The sequence below is a fragment of the Eschrichtius robustus genome, chromosome 9 (assembly GCF_028021215.1).
Source record: "Eschrichtius robustus isolate mEscRob2 chromosome 9, mEscRob2.pri, whole genome shotgun sequence".
Taxonomy (NCBI): domain Eukaryota; kingdom Metazoa; phylum Chordata; class Mammalia; order Artiodactyla; family Eschrichtiidae; genus Eschrichtius; species Eschrichtius robustus.
This window is the reverse complement of record NC_090832.1, coordinates 25,959,514-25,978,903: the sequence shown is the minus strand read 5'-3', so window position 1 is coordinate 25,978,903 and position 19,390 is coordinate 25,959,514. Positions and strand designations below refer to the sequence as shown.

Sequence of the window (19,390 nt, the reverse complement as noted above, 5' to 3'; positions counted from 1 at the left end):
TCTTTGGGTTTATCCTGTATGGTACTTTCTGTGCTTCCTGGACTTGATTGACTATTTCCTTTCCCATGTGAGGGAAGTTATCAACTATAATCTCTTCAAATATTTTCTCAGACCCTTTCTTTTTCTCCTCTTCTTCTGGAACCCCTATAATTTGAATGTTGGTGCATTTAATATTGCCCCAGAGGTCTCTGAGACTGTCCTCAATTCTTTCCATTCTTTTTTCTTTATTCTGCTCCCTGGCACTTATTTCCACCATTTTATCTTCCAGCTCACTTATCTGTTCTTCTGCCCCAGTTATTCTGTTACGGATTCCTTCTAGGTTATTTTTAATTTCAGTAACTGTGTTGTTCACCACTGTTTGGTTGCTCTTTAGTTCTTCTAGATCCTTGTTAAATGTTTCTTGTATTTTCTCCATCTGTTTCTAAGATTTTGGATCATCTTTACTATCATTACTCTGAATTCTTTTTCAGGTAGTTTGCCTATTTCATCTTCATTTATTTGGTCTTGTAGGTTTTTACCTTGCTTCTTCATCTGTAACATATTTTTTTGTCATTTAATTTTTTTTTTTTTTTTTGATGGGTGCTTCTGTATTCCTGTCTTATTGGTTGTTTGGCCTGAGACATCCAGCACTGGAGTTTGCAGGCAGTTGGATAGAGCTGGGTCTTGGTGCTGAGATGAGGACCTCTGCGAAGCCTTACTCCAATTGATATTCCCTGGGGTCTGAGGTTCTCTGTTAGTCCAGCTGTTTGGACTTGGAGCTCCCACCACAGGAGCTCGGGCCTGACCTCTGGCCTGGGAACCAAGATCCCGCAAGCATGTGGCAGGCGAAGTAATGGTCACCCAAAGACATGGACATCCAAATCCCTGGAACCGCCTGGCTGGTGTGTGGCAATGGGGACCCGGAGCCACAGGAGGGGCAGGGCAGTGGCCTCAGGTACACAGGGCAGCCTGGTGTCCTCAGGGTCAGAGCCAGGCCATTTGCACCACCTGTGCTGCCTAGAGTGCTTGGGGCTCCACCTGGGCTTGACAGGCCCGGATTCACGTCTGAGGCCGCTTCAGCTATTTTTAGCTTATAGCCAATTTGCCAGTTTTCTTATACATATCAGTTAATTTTCAAGATTCATGTAAGATCTACACTACATGTTTGGCTGCTCCATCTCTTAAGTCCTTGTCAATCTATAGATTTTCCTCTCCAACTCTCTTTTACGTCTTTGCAATTTATTTGTTAAAGAAGTGAGGTTCTTTGTCACGTAGAGTTTTCCACTTGGATTTTATTGGTTGCTCCCCTTACAGTAGTGTATAACATGTTTTTCTTTCCCATGCATATACTATACTATCCACCCCCACTTATATTTTGAGGTTCATGAGAATTTCTTGTCACCTGGTTTTCTTATATTTATTGTCCATGACTTTGGTTTTGGCTCCTATTAATGGGGATATTCAAAATTGGGGAAGTAGGTTTTTTTTTAATGGGAATATTTCAACATTGCATCTTCTCATACAGTTTTCTTTTGCTGGAAAATTAGAAGTATTAAAATAAGATATAGAGTGAGCTATTTTGTATATTCTACTCTAGATACTTTTGTACCTCAATAAACAAACTGTGGTATATACATACAATGGAATATAATTCATCCATAAAAAGGAATGAAGTTATGATACATGCTACAACATGGATGTACCTTGAAAACATTATGCTAAGTGAAATAAGCCAGACACAGGTTACCAGGTGCTGGAGTGATGGGGAGAATGCAGAGTTGTTGCTTACTGGTTATAGTTTCTCTTTGAGGTAATGAAAAAGTTTTGGAAATTAATAGTAATGGTGGTTGCACAACATCATATGTGTAATTAATACCACTGAATTACACATGTAGAAATGGTTAAAATGGCAAATTTTTGTTATATATATTTATAATATTTTTTTTGAAAAGGATTAAAGTGATGGAACTAAAAGGATATTATTACTTTGCTATCATCAACTCCCAATGAATCTAACAATTATTTCATATAGTAGAATTTACATACCACATCACCTTCTTCCTGAAGGGGAATAAGGAAGACACTTGAACAGTATTTTTTTTTCTTTGACTTTGTCAAAACATGTAAATCATAATTTATCCATGCTTATAGGCACTGAGGGCTACCTTACAGGGTGATGCCTTACATCCATATAGCGCTTGGTAGTTTTCAGAAGCCTTTTATATATAGTGTTTAGTTTGGTCTTGTGATGATTCTGTATTATGTTTGACCGAATTTCACAGAGGTCTGCTTTTGGTTTCCAGGTCTGATAGAAGTCTGGATCATCCTGCTGGAGCAGCTCACAGCAGCTGTGTCTAACTGTCCACGTCAGCACCAACCCCCGACCTTAGATTTGCTCTTTGAGCTGTTGAGAGATGTTACCAAAACACCTGGTAAATATTTCTATGTCTGTCTGTCTTTCGAGGGAGTTTGTTATAGATATAACTTTTTTCAGGAAGGTATCTGTATGAGTGTCTATTTCACTGATGTAACCCCAGAGAGCATAATAGATGCTCTCTCTATATATATTTGTTGAACATTTAAGACATGTCCTTGTATTGTTTATGGGTTTCCCACCAGCCCATTTATAAATAATGGGTGGTGGCCAGGTAGGTGAATGTGTAGAACCCCACTATATTCAGGCCAAGGCTGTGGTATCAATGTCCCCTTGAACCAGTTGGCTTTGCTCTGTTCTGTGGTTACAGCCTTCCTCTGTGGCTGGGTCTCATATACTCTTGGCCCCAGGGCTGTCAGTAGGGCTTAACAGGTCTACCACTGACATGAACCAACCACTCAAATGTATGAAGACAGCAACATCTTACTTGTATAAGGGTCATAGGTGATTATATTTGGGAAGACATCTAGTGAGTTCCTGATAGTACAGGAAATGGCCCTTGGGAATTTATTTCTTGTTCTGAATTAGTCAAGGTTAGCATGCACACTTACTCATCCAAATTTTCCCAAGATCTAAGAAATTTTTTATAGAAATTTTAGTTTTCACTAACAGAATCAGAACCACAAATGAAACCACTAGTTTAATTCTCGAGTAATAAGAGGAGTTTTGTATTCAATATAAACTGATGAAGACTTGATAAGTGATACTGTTTTAAGATCCATAGCAAAGTTTATATCAGAATTTTTTTCAGGAACACCATTATAGCTACTCCTACACATTAAAAATTTAAAGACTTTCTATCCAAGAATAAGCAGGTATCTTATAGAATTAATTATATGCCACTATTTCTAAATCTGTTTTATTGGTCAGTATCATTTTCTACTACTAAGTGTGTATGAAGAGCGTTTTAGCCCAATAATTCTACTCCTAGAAACCAAAGGAAATTAACAGTAATGAAGATAACATTCTATGTATAATGATGTTTGATGAAGCATCTTGAATACCAAAATAATTATGAACACCCTAAATGGGTTAAATAAGTTATGGTAAAAGCATGTAAATGTCTACAGGCATTAAAATGAATATCTGTGAATAATATTTAATGACATCAATAATTGTTTATAGGGCATTATGTTAAAATATATATAGCGTGGAGTACAATCTCAACTTTTTGAGAAGCATTTATAAATATACACATACATCCAAACATAATACATTCAAAAAGTACTAGAAGGAAATACATCAAAATATTATTTTCTTCTTCTTCATATTCTCATGTGTTTTCTGTGTTTATTATGAAAGGGATACCTTGCTTTTGTAATCAGTATTTTAAAAATCCATCAACATTTCCACAAATATTTTTATTACAGTGTTGTTCATAAAGCAAAATATAGAAACATCTTAAATTTCCATCAGTAAGGGAATGGATAAGTACATGGATAAGTACAAACTAATGCATATACAGTTTGAATAGTTTGGAATAGTATGTGGTAATAAAAATGAGGAATATCTAAATTTGCTGACACAGAATGATCTCTAAACTTGTAACTGTTATGGGCAAAAAATCAACATGCAGACCAAGGTTTACCTTATCCCATTTATATAAAAGTAATAAAATATATATATATATATATTTCTCTTTGTTTCATATAAATATATGTACTCTTAGTTTCATATAAATAAATATACTTACAGTTCAAAGGGTGAACTTTTTCTTATATGTGTATATGTATTTGTATGTTTATGGGGACTAAGGAAGTGATCAAGTGATACTTTAGCTTTATCAGTATTGTTTGAATTTTTAATGAGTATATTTATGTATTACTTACGTAATTAAAATCATGCAGAAACAAAAAAGAAAAATGTCACCAAAGACCATATATTTCCCAATCAGTGGTAAATTCTTTTTCTTTGTTCCTTCTCAGAATGGGGAGCTCCCGCGAAAGAGATGGGAAGCTCTCTGCCGTCACTCGGCGCTGCCCTTTTGTTGCAGGGGAGGTGCTAAGATCACAATTCTGATGCTGACCTTTCTTTTTCAGGACCAGGGTTTGGCATCTATGCAGTTGTTCACCTTCTCCTTCCTGTGATGTCCCTTTGGCTTCGCCGTAGCCATAACGACCATTCTTACTGGGACGTGGCGTCTGCTAACTTCAAGCATGCCATCGGTCTGTCCTGTGAGCTGGTGGTGGAGCACATTCAGAGCTTCATCCACTCAGGTATCTAAGGTGCCAGAGCAGCTCATGCTGAGTAGTTGTTTAGTAGACAGCATCGTTGTCTAGAAGTGCTTAGTAAATACCAGTGCATGATTTTTGTTCTGGGAATTATTAAAATAGAATTACATGGTTAGTGCCAGCCTTCTAATAGTAGGTTGTCAAGAAGAAAATTGGTACCCCTGTGTCCTCTACAAAATTATCAAACAGAATGCTTAAAATACATGTGTGACTAAAAATAAAACACCTGATGAGGTCTAGGATATCTGTGCATTAGGAGAGGGGAGGCAAGTTCAAGTATATAATAAATAAAAAAAGAAGAAATACCCCTCTAGGCTGGGGGTAAGGGAGAGAGTGTATCCTATTGTCCTGCTGCATCTGGGGAGGTTAAATGGAAGAGGCAGGGTTTTAGAAAAGGCTCAAATTATGGTCAAGAGGTTACTTAACAGACTAGGGGGGAAGAGAGGGGTCTTAATATCTGTGGCACTTTGAAAAAGATTTGGAAGTGTGGGTTGGATAGTATGCTGAAGTCAGCAGACGGAGAGGGAGCTGTATGTCAGCTGTGGTACCAGTGGAGCAGCATTTGTGAAATAGATTCTTGCCATGGAAAGATCTGGAAATTTGGGAGCAGGAGGAATCTTGCTGCTAGCCCTAAAGGTTATAAAGAAAAGGGAAAGACGTACAGAAGTTTAAAGGAAGAGGTGAGGTCAGAGGCTCCCTTGTTGGCGAGGTTAGAGAAACTCATGAGAACCTGACCCCAAGGAAGAGTCAAAAAGCAAAGTTAAGAAATGGGGGTCTCCACTAAGCTTAGTAAGGACAATTTGTCCTGCAAAAAACACACCGATCGAGAAAGAAGAAAAATGAGTATTTCCATGTGCAGGCGCTAACTGCATCCCTAGTGGTGGAGTTTCTGCCCAGGTCCTGGCTTTGCACAGCTCAGGACCCTTGAGGATTCCACTGAGAATTGGTTCTGTGGCATCACAAGAACTTTGTGGAAAAGAATACTGGCGTATTCCTTGAACTGGGCAAACAGAATGTGATTTTGGGAGATCTTATTTTCTTTAGTCTGGGGACAGCATGCAGACTGAAGCCAAACTGAAAAGGTTCAAGAAGTGGTAGTTGGTATGAGAAGGTTTTTTGTTTACTAAGAGCATTTAATTCAATCTAATTCAACGATCAGCCATAAGGAATGTTTGTTTTATCTTTCCCTTTAAGAATTAAATTTTTTTACTAGCTAGTATTCAGGCTATATAATAGTATATGTTCTATTTTGCTTAAGCAGATGAATTATATACTTTGAAAAGTGTACATCAACACATTAAGGTGAGCCACATGCATATTTCATCTTGATATATCTAGAAATGGATGAGACAAGCTAAAATTAGGTAAAACCAAGATAATTTTTGTTGTAATGAGTGTTTTATTTTTGTTGTTATTGTTATGGCCATTTTTCTCACTGTTCTATTTCCCAGATACTTGTATATTTTTTGTATCATTTAGCCTTGCCTCTTTTGCTGTAGTATAGATGCCACCCAGCCCGTTCCTTTGCGATACCACTGAGTGCCATCTTGCTTTGATTTTCCTGCAGACATCAGGTATGAGAGCATGATCAACACCATGCTGAAGGACCTCTTTGAGTTGCTGGTGGCGTGTGTGGCCAAGCCCACAGAAACCATCTCCCGAGTGGGCTGCTCCTGTATCAGGTGACATAAAGGTTCCCTGGCTCTCCACAAAACTGGAGTTTTTATGATGAAATCCAGGGGAATTAAATTCTTTGATGGTAGCAATCTACTTCTTATAAATAAAAATGACTGTGCTACTAACTCTTCATTTCATCCAGTCAGCAAATCTTTACTGTGTAAGTCATTATATAGGGAGCTCTGCTGCCCAGAAAGTGATGTGACCAAGGTCCCAACCCGCAGGGAGCGTACAACCTGTTCTAAAGGACAGAACAAAGAGAGTCATGGGAAAAGTGATAATAGGCAGGAGGAACTATAAATGCCACGAAAGGACGAGACGCCTGGGGAGTAGAGCAGTCAGCAAGACCTTCTGTAGTAATGATACTTGGTCAGATCTCCCAAGGTGGGTTAGCTTCCGATAGGTGGCGACTTTGTAAGCAGAAGAACAGCATGAACACATACATGGAGATAAGAGTTACAAGTGACAAGAGGGTTTTATCTTGTTATGTGTAGAGGAGTAGTGGCAAATTGGGCTGGAATGGGAAAAATTAGTATAGAATATATACATGCAAGCCTAAGTTTAAACATCGGCCTATTGTAGTGGGAATCCATTGATTTTTTTTTACATTAAGTGGGTTAGGACATTTTGTGACAAAAGACAGCAAGACTTGTAAGGGAACTATAGACTAAATCTAGGCACGCGTCCGGAAGGACCTACCTACCTTTTGTGACAATAAAATATATGAATTCAAGACTTCTTTCCTTTTTTCTCCTGGCAGGTACGTCCTCGTGACAGCGGGCCCCGTGTTCACGGAGGAGATGTGGAGGCTGGCTTGCTGTGCCCTGCAGGACGCCTTCTCGGCCACGCTCAAGCCGGTGAAGGTAAGTCACTCGGAGGAGAGACCAGGGCACCTCCAGCCTTCCTCAGCTCCCTGGTGCTCCTCAAGTTGGGTCGCCTGGATTCCGCCTCCCTCCTTGTAGCAGGCGGTGTCACTTGGTGGGAACAAGGTAGCTGGCTCAGCACTTTGTCCCAGACACAGTGACAATGTCAGATCAAAGACAGGGCCTGGAGCCATGAGCTCAGCTGCACCCAGCGAACGACTGCTGTGTTTCTCCCCAGGATCTGCTGGGCTGCTTCCACAGCGGCACCGAGAGCTTCAGCGGGGAAGGCTGCCAGGTGAGGGTGGCGGCCCCCTCCTCCTCCCCCAGTGCTGAGGCCGAGTACTGGCGCATCCGAGCCATGGCTCAGCAGGTAAGGGTGGGGTTTTTGATCCCAGGGGCTCTGGCAGCTTGAGATATTGCTAGGGGTCGTTTCTGAAGGCCGTGCATCACCACACTGCCTTTCATTCCTTTAGGGACATAGACGTCCTGGCTCTGAGCTCTGGCCAGTGCTGTTCTTTTCCAGAAATCACTTGAACCTAGTCAACAGCGTTATGGTCCTCTCACCATTTCTAGCTTGTTGCATCCTCCAGTACCCTGATCAAATAGGGTCCTTTTCCACCCGGCCACTGCACTCCATACATAACTTGACTTGCACTACTTATGTTATAAATAGTTACTGAAATACTATTGTTAATGCTAGACTATGAGTGCCTAAAAATGGTAAACTTATTTTTTTTCCTATATCTCCCATACACAGCAAAGAGCTTAACATTTACAAGTTGTGTAATAAATTTGAGTTGAATGTTAAGTACATCTTAATTTTACAGATTAGTTATCTGTGCAGGAATCACCATGTACCAATGACTTTTTCTTCTGACACATGGCAGAAGTCACAAAAGTTGGTTGTAAGCTGATGAGTCAGGAGCAGAGAACATATTCTGTATATTGGTAGTCCTAGAGCAGGGCAGATAGAAGGCACTTATTAAATATTTGTTGAGTCAATGAATCACTAAATTACAGAAGTCCTTACAGCTTTAGCTTGAGCTACAGCTATGTCCTCAGACACTTAAGTGACCTGTCAATCTGTCTCTAAGAAACCCTGCATGGGGCTTTTATCAGCACTGTCCCTTAATTCACATATGTTCATAACAGTGCTATTCATAATAGGGGAAAAACAAAAATGGACTAAATTCCCAACCACCACTGATTAGCTGGCTAAACACTCTCATTTAACAGCAACAGACAGACATAGTTGAATTGTGTTTCATATGCAGAAGATGTTTGCATATACATATGTGTATGTGTTTAAAATATTAAACAATTTTTATAAATGTATATATGCACTGTCAGAAATATGCACAGGAAAATAAAGTGAGTTGGGGTTTATCTTCAAAGGCTCCCTTTCTCTACAAAATCTATTTTAATTCTTAATAGAATTTCCCCTTAGCACACTGATAACCCAGGATGCCCTATCAACAAAAAGAACTCAGTCACGTTCACCATATTAGTTGAGAAGTTTCCTGCCAGGTCTGGCTTCTGAAGCGCTTTCCCCAGCTCTCCTCAGAGAGTGGGACAAGAACCTCCCACCTTCAACTACTCACATCTGCTGAGCACATTCCTAACATCCCAGGACACGGGTTCTGGCCAGGAACCATAACAGAGAAGGCAAGAGGGTGGTCCTCCTCTGAAGGGGTGGCTTCTCTAAGTAGAAAGCCTTCACAGCTGACTAGATGAGGCATTTTTCCATGTGCATCCAGCAGTCTTCCCACCCACAGCAAGAATATGAAAATGGAATCCTGTTCTGAAATAGTTAATGGAGAAGAACAGCAGAAAACAGTGAATCTTTCATTTCTTCATATTACTTTCTTCTTCAGTCCCAAACCTTCTCCCATATTTACTCTTCAGATAACCCAGTATTCAATTATCTGATAATTTAACAAGATTTGGAAAGAAAAAATTCCTTAAGAATACTCAGGTTTCCAAAGGGAAGTAGTGAAGGTATATTAAATAATGTCAAATGAAATCATTTGGATCGGAATCCGAGAAGTGGCTACTGTTTTCAAAGTCACCTCTCCCATTGTCTGTTAATAGAGCAGTATGGCCACAGCAGCAGCCCTGACAGGAGAAGTCCCAATTAGTTTCCTGTTCCTGCATGGTTTAGAATATGTACCAAACAGACGTCTAAAGCAGAGGAGACCTCTTACAAACATAGCCCCTTTTTATTTACTCTTAACATTAAATGTCAGTCCTTGCTATTTGGAGTGTAATGACTTGTCACGTGGCAGAAGCAGTAGTGTCATTACTATTCGTGCCAGCAGCTAACTTTTATTGAGTATTTACTCTTCTGTTCTAATGCTTTGCATATGTCAATACACACATATTAATTCATTTAATTCTCTCAACAAACATACCAGTAGGAAATCATTACCAACCTCATTTTAAACGTGAAAAAATGAGTAGAAAGAGCGAGCCACTTGCCGAAGGCCATCCAGCTGATCCCTGGCGGAGGCCGGTCGAGGATGGTGGTGCTCTGACCTGTACCTTTGTATACGCGTGCAGGTGTTTATGTTGGACACCCAGAGCTCCCCAAAGACTCCAAACAACTTTGATCATGCTCAGTCCTGTCAGCTCATTATTGAACTGCCTCCTGATGAGAAGCCAAACGGACACACCAAGAAAAGGTAAGCAGCCAAGCGCTTATAAATAGGAAAGTTCATTTATTCCCAGCTCTTGCTCATTGTAACTCAAGCTTCAGCCAAGAATACTGATAACAGTTGTGGAGTCACTTAGCAAAAAGTTGTTAGCATTTTAACCAAATTTCCCACATTTCACATGTGTTCCTTTGCTAGGGCTGCCATAACAAAGTACACAGACTGGGTGGCTTAAACAACAGGAATTTAATTTCTCACAGTTCCGGAGCCTAGAAGTCCAAGATCAGGGTGTCAGCCATGTTGGTTTCTTCTGAGGCCTCCCTCCTTGGCTTCTAGATGAATGTCTGTTCCCTGTGTCTTTGCATGGTCTTTCCTCTGTATATGTCTTTGTGCAAATTTCTTTCTCTTAGGAGGACACCAGTCATACTGGATTAAGGCCCATCCTAATGCCCTCCTTAACCCAGTTATTTCTTTAAAGACCCTTTTTCCAAGTATACATTCTGTGATACTATGGATTAGGACTTCCATGTATGAATTTGGGGGGGACACAACTCACTGTATCTATAGCATCATACATATCATAATCCTTTTTAAAAAAAATAATATGAGGCGTGATTCATATTGTTTCAGTGAGAAATACATCATTAACTTCTCATGAGCAGTACAGCTGTTAGGATACAGAAAGCTCAGTGCATGCCACAGGAAACTTGCTCTTTTTAAGTACTATCATCCTGCCAAAAAAACATTGTTCCTAGAGTTGAAGATGAAGCCAGTGACTGAAAGTTCCCCATTTTAAAACTTCTGACACACTAATAGTAATGATGATAAGTATTTGAGTGCAATAGATGAAGTACAGGGAGTAGGTAATCCACTTCCACTGGTGCATGAGGAAACATTCAGGGTGACTGCGAATCAGGAGAGCTGGAATCAAAACCAGGTCTAGCTGAGCACAATGCCTGTGTCCTTTCCCATTTCCATTTTAGGGAGAGAGTGTGATTTTTCCAAAAGTTACCAGGTAGCATAGCAGTTTGATTAATATACCCATTTGGGTGAAATTTCCAGGTACTAATTTTTTTTAGTCAAGTGTGTGTGGTACATACAGAAGACTATGTGGAAGGTTCAAAGGTTATCAAGCATGAATAAAAAGTGAAATAACTATGAACCTGCCACTGCACTTCAGAAGTAGAACTTTACCAATATCCCCCGTATTCCTCCCAATTCCGTGCCCTGCTTCCCCCCACTGCCGATCACTCAAAAGTGTTGGGCAGTTTTATCTATTCTGCATACCAATGATTGTGCACTCCTTTCCACAGCTTTAAGCGTTGATCTACTTTCAAATTGCAGTTCTTTTCTTACCTGTTTTCCTTTTTTTTTTTTATATATTTCTAGTCCCTTCAGCCAATTATTCCTACTAAAACAATTTTTGAAGTAAAAGGAGAAAAAGGGGGAAAGGAATAATAAGCTGAATTCACATTATAAATAAAACACAGGAAAAATAGGATGACCTAATAATATTCCTATGTTACTGGTTTAACGGTTTTAAAAGATTAAGATTTAAAAATTTATCACCATGGTTCCTCAGTTTACTTAGTACTTTTAATAGACAATTACCCCCTCAATGAAATTCTGTAAAACAGGAAAAGCACAAATTCTTTAGTAGAAGCCACTATGCCTTAAAACATCCTCTAAAATTCTTTAAGTATCTTGCATTGTTGGATTTGACTCATTCGCAGGGGCAATTCTTAGCACAGAAGGTAGGAGAAGATGAGTTAGACATAAGAAAAGTTTGTGCATCTGCTGGTCAGGTGCGTCCTCAGAGGTCCGCATTAAAATCACCCATGGGGAAAAAAGGACTGGAACTAAAACCAGATTGCAACATTTTAGTAAAGAGAAATCTGGGTTTGTTTGTTTGTTTGTTTGTTTGTTTTAACATCTTTATTGGAGTATAATTGCTTTACAGTGGTGTGTTAGTTTCTGCTTTATAACAAAGTGAATCAGCTATACATATACATATGTCCCCATGTCTCTTCCCTCTTGCGTCTCCCTCCCTATCCCACCCCTCTAGGTGGTCACAAAGCACCGAGCTGATCTCCCTGTGCTATGTGGCTGCTTCCCACTAGCTATTTTACGTTTGGTAGTGTATATACGTCCATGCCACTCTCTCACTTTGTCACAGCTTACCCTTCTCCCTCCCCATATCCTAATGAAACTTAAAAGCTTTTGCACAGCAAAGGAAACCATAAACAAGACCAAAAGGCAACCCTCAGAATGGGAGAAAATATTTGCAAATGAAACAACTGACAAAGGATTAATCTCAAAAATTTACAAGCAGCTCAATATCAAAAAAACAAACAACCCAATCCAAAAATGGGCAGAAGACCTAAATAGGCATTTCTCCAAAGAAGATATACGGACTGCCAACAAACACATGAAAGAATGCTCAACATCACTAACCATTAGAGAAATGCAAATCAAAACTACAATGAGGTATCACCTCACACCAGTCAGAATGACCATCATCAAAAAATCTACAAACAATAAATGCTGGAGAGCGTGTGGAGAAAAGGGAACCCTCTTGCATTATTGGTGGGAATGTAAATTGGTACAGCCACTATGGAGAACAGTATGGAGGTTCCTTAAAAAACTAAAAATAGAACTACCATACGACCCAGCAATCCCACTACTGGGCATATACCCTGAGAAAACCACAATTCAAAAAGAGTCATGTACCAAAATGTTCATTGCAGCTCTATTTACAGTAGCCAGGACATGGAAGCAACCTAAGTGTCCATCAACAGATGAATGGATAAAGAAGATGTGGCACATATATACAATGGAATATTACTCAGCCATAAAAAGAAACGAAATTGAGTCATTTGTAGTGAGGTGGATGGACCTAGAGTCTGTCATACAGAGTGAAGTAAGTCAGAAAGAGAAAAACAAATACCGTATGCTAACACATATATATGGAATCTAAGAAAAAAAAAAAAAAAAAGGTCATGAAGAACCTAGGGGCAAGACAGGAATAAAGACACAGACTTACTAGAGAATGGACTGGGTTTGTTTTTAGGTCACTTTGACATTGACAGCCCAAGCAAGCCACATAATCTTAGTTAGAGCTTTACGATGTACTTTAAACTATGAATCTGTTTACCTCTGATACCGACATTAGCATGTTTTAAGTCAGCCAGTTGTTAAGCAATTAACTCAATTATCTCGTCTGGAGGCTTCCTTGCCTATGCACTTTGCATCGGAAGCAGGAAGGGAAGGTGTAAGTTTCTCCACTTCAAGGTCCCCATCTTAAAGGGTGTGCTGAGAAAAGGGTACAACAAATTGAAAAGGGTACATCAAATTATCTGTTGATTTTTGTTTGCTCCAGATCTTTCTCGTCTCCTGTCAGATTATGGTGAAGAGTTGCAGATCTATAAGCAGTTACTTCACTTTTTCAATATATTTCTGAAAGTTTGATCTCCTCAGTATTGCTGCTTCTTTCCCTATGTTTTCTTATTGCTGCATTATTTGGCTTGAACCTAAAGGGGATTTTCTGTCCTTTTTTACATGCTCAGTTAGCAATTTTATATCTTAAAACATCAAAGGGAATAACCTTGGTTGACAAGATGCTTTGATTGGCCCTCTCTTTAGGTGTTTGCTGGTAAAAGGCTTTCCATTTCTCAGGGGAGGTAATAGAAAAAATCCTCCTGGGCTAGGCTGCTTAAACCTTCAGAAGTCACCCCCTGGTTGTGCTTCCTACTTTAGGAGTCCAGGCTGCCAGCAGGATGGGGTTGAAGTGTCAGAGCCACTGCTCAAGGAGACCATTTCTTCCAGGCACCTGCACTCAGAACTAATCTGGTTTTTGTTGTTTTGGTTTGTTTTGAATGCTTCTCTCAGCATACATTTGCCCTGGGACAAGAAGATGAGTAAAGCACTGCCCTGTCCCTTGAAGGTTTATGGTATAGTGGGGAGGCCAGCCCAGTGATAAGTGACAGGAGTTCCCTTCTTAGTTAGGGTCCTGTAGTTGTGGACGTGAAGCGCTAGACCAAATGGGTGGCTTTCACAGCCTGCTTCTTCAAAAGAGTGCATAGTTAGGTCTCCTAATACCTCAAGTAACTTATCAAAAGTTACTTCTATGGTGGGGGAATTGGGAGGGGTTGGGGAGTTACCATTTAATGGGTTCAGAGTTTCTGTTTGTGCTGATGAAAAAGTTCTAGAAATAGATAGTGGTGATGGTTACACAACATTGTGCATGTACTTAATGCTACTGAATTGAACTTTTAAAAATGGTTAAAATGGTAACATCAGGTTATATATAATTTACCACAAAAAAGTTGCTTAAGTGATATGTTAGAAGGGGTTACTGTTTGTGAGTGACAGCTCTTTGTACCTATTCCATTTTTGCTGAAAGTACGATGTTTTCTTTGAGATACCACTACACAAAGGTCAAGGTCAACCTTTAAAAAAATGTATGGGAGGATTTTTGTTCTTTTTTGCTAGTTAAAATATTTTTCCTGCTAGTTATAAAAGTAATTTTTAAATTCATGATCTTAAAAAATGGTACAAATGAACTTATTTACAAAACAGAAATAGAGTCACAGATGTAGAAAACAAACTAATGGTTACCAGGGGGGAAAGGGAGGGGGAGAGAGAAATTGGGAGATTGGGATTGACATATACACACTACTATATATAAAATAGATAACTAACTAATAAGAACCTACTGTATAGCACAGGGAACTCAATACTCTGTAATGACCTATATGGGAAAAGAATCTTAAAAGGAGATATAGGTATATATGTAATATGTATGAGATATAGTAACTGATGCACTTTGCTGTACACCTGAAACTAACATGACATTGTAAATCAACTATACTCCGATAAAAAAATTTTTTTAAAGTATTAATGTAACAGTTGGACTTCTGAAATCAGTAGTATGAATGAGTTGTAATTTTGTCATTATCCAGTTATGGGAATTAGTTTGCAACATCATGGCATAAGCTATTTTCATGAAATTCTAAGAGCAGTGAAAAGAATGGGAAACCATAAACCCAAAACCACATTGGTGGATTAAAATGTTGAAATTGGAATTGAGAATGTTTTCTTAGTACAGGAATCCAGCCAAACAAAAGGGGCCGAATCACCAAAATGTGAGCATTCACTTCTAATGTTGCCTTATCGGGGCTGTGCCCTGATTAGGAAGTTGTCATGACTGGTGGGTTGCACCTGCTTCTCAACCAGGAGATCTGGCCAGATGTCTAGGGAGCATTCACCCTCTCCCACCTCCCCCAAATGCGCATCCAAGGCCCACAAACAAGTCCCACGTCTGTGCTGGCAGAAAAGGATGCAGAAAGGAATTAGCCTGTGCTGAGTGAATGCTGTTTTCTCTCCTAGGTTTGTTTTAGAAGGCTGCAAATTAAATTATCAATTTCTTTAATTTCTTTCTTTGAAAATATTAGCCCCATAATAAATACCTCTAAAGTTAAAAAACTTTTCAGTGTTTAGACCTTCTCCGTCTCACACACTGGAAGCACTAAAGCTTTTATACATATGTACCTAAAGCATTAACATTTTTAATCCTGGAAAACTGGTTTGGTGCCTATAAACCAACTTCAATAAGATTCTAAAAGCTTTGGGTTTGAAGATGGTGGAGTAGAAGGACATGAGCTCACCCCTTCTTATGGAAAAACCAAAATCACAACTAACTGCTGAACAACCACTGACAAACAAATGCTGGAACCTACCAAAAAAGACACCCTACATCCAAAGACAAAGAAGAAGCCACAGTGAGACAGTAGGAGGGCCACAATCGTGATAAAATCAAATCCCATACACACTGGGTGGGCAGCCCACAAACTGAAAAACAATTATACCACAGAAGTTCTCCCATAGGAGTAAAAGTTCTGAGGCCCACATCAGGCTCCCCAGCCTGGGGGTCTGGCAACAGGAGGAGGAGCCCCCAGAGAATCTGGCTTTGAAGGCCAGCGGGGTTTGATCGCAGGAATTCCACAGGACTGGGGGAGACAGAAACTCCACTCTTGGAGGGCGCACACAGGGTCTCATGCACAGTACCCAGGGAAAAAAGCAGAGACCTCATAAGAGACTGGCCAGACTTACCTGCTAGTATCGGAGGGTCTCCTGCAGAGGTTGTGGCGGGGGGGGGGGGGTGGCGGCTGTGGCTCACTGCAGGGACAAGGACACTGGTGGCGGCAGTTCTGGTGAATATTCATTGGCGTGAGCACTCTTGGAGGCTGCCATTTTCTCACCAAGACCTGGCCCCACCCAACAGCCTGTAGGCTCCAGTGCTGGGATGCCTCAGGCCAAACAACCAACAGGGAAGGAACACAGCCCCACCCATCAGCAGGCAGGCTGCTTAAAGTCTTCCTGAATAAATAGCTGCCCGATAAACACACTCCCTGACATGGCCCTGCCCACCAGAGGGAAAAGATCCAGCTCCACCCACCAGTGGACAGGTACCAGTCCCTCCCACCAGGAAGCCTGCACAGGTCTCTTAGACAGCCTCATCCACCAGGGGGAAGACTGCAGAAGCAAGAAGGACTACAACCCTGCAGCCTGTGGAATGGAAACTGCAATCACAGAAAGTCAGACAAAATGATAAGGCAGAGGAATATGTCCCAGATGAAAGAACAAGATAAAACCCCAGAAGAACAACTAAGTGAAGTGGAGCTAGTCAATCTGCCTAAAAAAGAATTCAGAGTAATGATAGTAAAGATGATCCAAGATCTTGAAAAAAGAATAGAGGCACAGATCGAGTAGATACAAGAAACAAAGACCTAGAAGAACTAAAGAACAAACAAACAAACAAACAATATAATAACTGAAATGAAAAATACACTAGAAGGAATCAATAGTAGAATAACTGAGGCAGAAGAACAGGTAAGTGAGCTGGAATACAGAATGATGGAAATCACTGCTGTGGAACAGAATAAAGAAAAAAGAATGAAAAGAAAGGAGGACAGCCTAAGAGACCTCTGGGTCAACGTTAAATGCACCAACATTCACATTATAGGGGCCCCAGAAGGAGAAGAGAAAGGACCTAAGAAAATATGTGAAGAGATAAGCTAAAAACTTCCCTAACATGGGAAAAGAAACAGTCACCCAAGTCCAAAAAGTGCAGAGTCCCAGGCAGGATAAACCCAAGGAGGAACACACTGAGACACATAGTAATCAAACTGACAAAAATTAAAGATAAAGAAAAAATATTAAAAGCAACAAGGGAAAAGAAACAACCTACAAGGGAATTCCCATAAGGTTATCAGCTGATTTCTCAGCAGAAACTCTGCAGGGCAGAAGGGAGTGGGATTATATATTTAAAGTGATGGAAGGGAAAAACCTACAACCAAGAATATTCTACCCAGCAAGGCTCTCATTCAGATTTGGCAGAGAAATCAAAAGCTTTACAGACAAGCAAAAGCTAAGAGAATTCAGCACCACCAGACCAGCTCTGCAACAAATGCTAAAGGAACTTCTCTAAGCAGAAAAGAAAAAGCCACAACTAGAAACAAGAAAATTATGAATGGAAAAGTTCACTGGTAAAGGCAAACATACCGTAAAAATAGGAAATAATCTGCACACAAATCTGATATGAAAACCAGCAGTTGTGAGAAGAGGAGATCACAAATGCAGGATATTGGAAATGCACTTGAAATTAAAAGAATGGCAACTTAAAACAATCTTGCTTTTATATAGACTTCTATATCAAAAACCTCATGGTAACTGCAAACCAAAAATCTACAATAGATACACACACAAAAAAGAAAAAGTAATCCAAACACAACACTGAAGTTAGTCATCAGATCACAAGAGAAGAGAACAAAAGAGGAAGGGAAGAAAAAGCACCTACAAAAACAAATTCAAAACAATTAAAATGGCAATAAGAATATACATATCGATAATTACTTTAAATGTAAAAGGATTAAATGCTCCAACCAAAAGACACAGACTGGCTGAATGGATACAAAAACAACACCTGTATATACGCTGTCTACAGGAGACCCACTTCAGATCTAGGACCACATAGAGACTGAAAGTGAGTGAATGGCAAAATGTATTCTGTGCAAATGGAAATCAAAAGAAAGCTGGAGTAGCAATATTTATATAAGGCAAAATGGACTTTAAAGATTGTTACAAGAAACAAAGAAGGACACTACATAATGATCAAGGGATCAATCCAAGAAGAACATATAACAATGGCAAATATATATGCATCCAACATAGTATCTGCCTTATATATTGAGGTGCTCCTAACAGCCATAAAAGAGAAATCAACAGTAACATAATAATAGTGGGGGACTTTAACATCCCACTTACATCAATGGACAGATCATCCAGACAGAACATAAATAAGGGAACACAGGCTTTAAATGACACATTAAACCACAAGGATTTAACTGATATTTATATACAGCATTCCAACCAAAAGCAACAGAATACACATTCTTTTCAAGTGCACATGGAACATTCTCCAGGATTGATCACATGCTGGGCCACAAAGTGAGCCTTGGTAAATTTAAGAAAATTGAAGTCATATCAAGCATCTTTTCCGACCACAACACTATGAGATTAGAAATCCACTACAAGAAAAAAACTGTAAAAAACACAAACACATAGAGGCTAAACAATATGCTACTAAACAACGAATGGATCACTGAAGAAATCAAAGAGGAAATCAAAAAAGACCTAGAGAAGAATGAAAATGAAAGCATTATAATCTAAAACCTATGGGACACAGCAAAACAAGTTCTAACAGGGAAGTTTATAGCAATACAATCTTACCTCAGGAAACAAGAAAAATCTCAAATAAACAACCTAACCTTACACCTAAAGCAACTAGAGAAACAAGAACAAAAAAACCCCAAAGTTAGTAGAAGGAAAGACATCATAAACATCAGAGCAGAAATAAATGAGATACAAAGAAAACAATAAAAAGATCAATGAAACTAAAAGCTGGTTCTTTGAGAAGATAAAAAAATTTGATAAACCTTTAGCCAGACTCATCAAGAAAAAGAGGGAAGAGAGCTCAAGTCAATAAAATTAGAAATGAAAAAGGAGAAGTTACAACGGATACCACAGAAATACAAAGGACCATAAGAGACTATTATAAGCAACTATATGCAAATAAAATGGACAACCTGGAAGAAATGGACAAATTCTTATAAAGGTACAATCTCCCAAGACTGAACAAGGAAGAAATAGAAAATATGAAAAGACCAATCACAAGTACTGAAATTAAAACTGTGATTAAAAAATTCCCAACAAAATACCAGGACCAGATGGCTTCACAGGTGAATTCTACCAAACATTTATAGAAGAGCTAACACCCATCGTTCTCAAACTCTTCCCAAAAATTGCGGAGGAAGGAACACTCCCAAACTCATTCTAAGAGGCCACCATCACCCTGATACAAAAACCAGACAAAGATACAACAAAAACAAAAGAAAGAAAATTGAAGGCCAATATCACTGATGAACGTAGATGCAAAAATCCTCCACAAAATACTAGCACACCAAATCCAACAATACATTAAAAGGATCATACACC

General features: G+C 39.4%; 1 protein-coding gene across 2 annotated transcripts in view; it reads left to right on the top strand.

The window, feature by feature from the left end:
- ARFGEF3 (ARFGEF family member 3) overlaps positions 1 to 19,390 on the top strand; it is a 195,354-nt gene that overhangs the window by 167,546 nt on the left and 8,418 nt on the right. For both annotated transcript variants that reach the window (XM_068551232.1, XM_068551231.1), the window contains 6 exons: positions 2,283 to 2,411; positions 4,453 to 4,629; positions 6,212 to 6,326; positions 7,082 to 7,184; positions 7,423 to 7,554; positions 9,744 to 9,865. In XM_068551232.1, the coding sequence (XP_068407333.1) occupies positions 2,283 to 2,411; positions 4,453 to 4,629; positions 6,212 to 6,326; positions 7,082 to 7,184; positions 7,423 to 7,554; positions 9,744 to 9,865 (778 nt within the window). The remainder of the gene's footprint in view (positions 1 to 2,282; positions 2,412 to 4,452; positions 4,630 to 6,211; positions 6,327 to 7,081; positions 7,185 to 7,422; positions 7,555 to 9,743; positions 9,866 to 19,390) is intronic.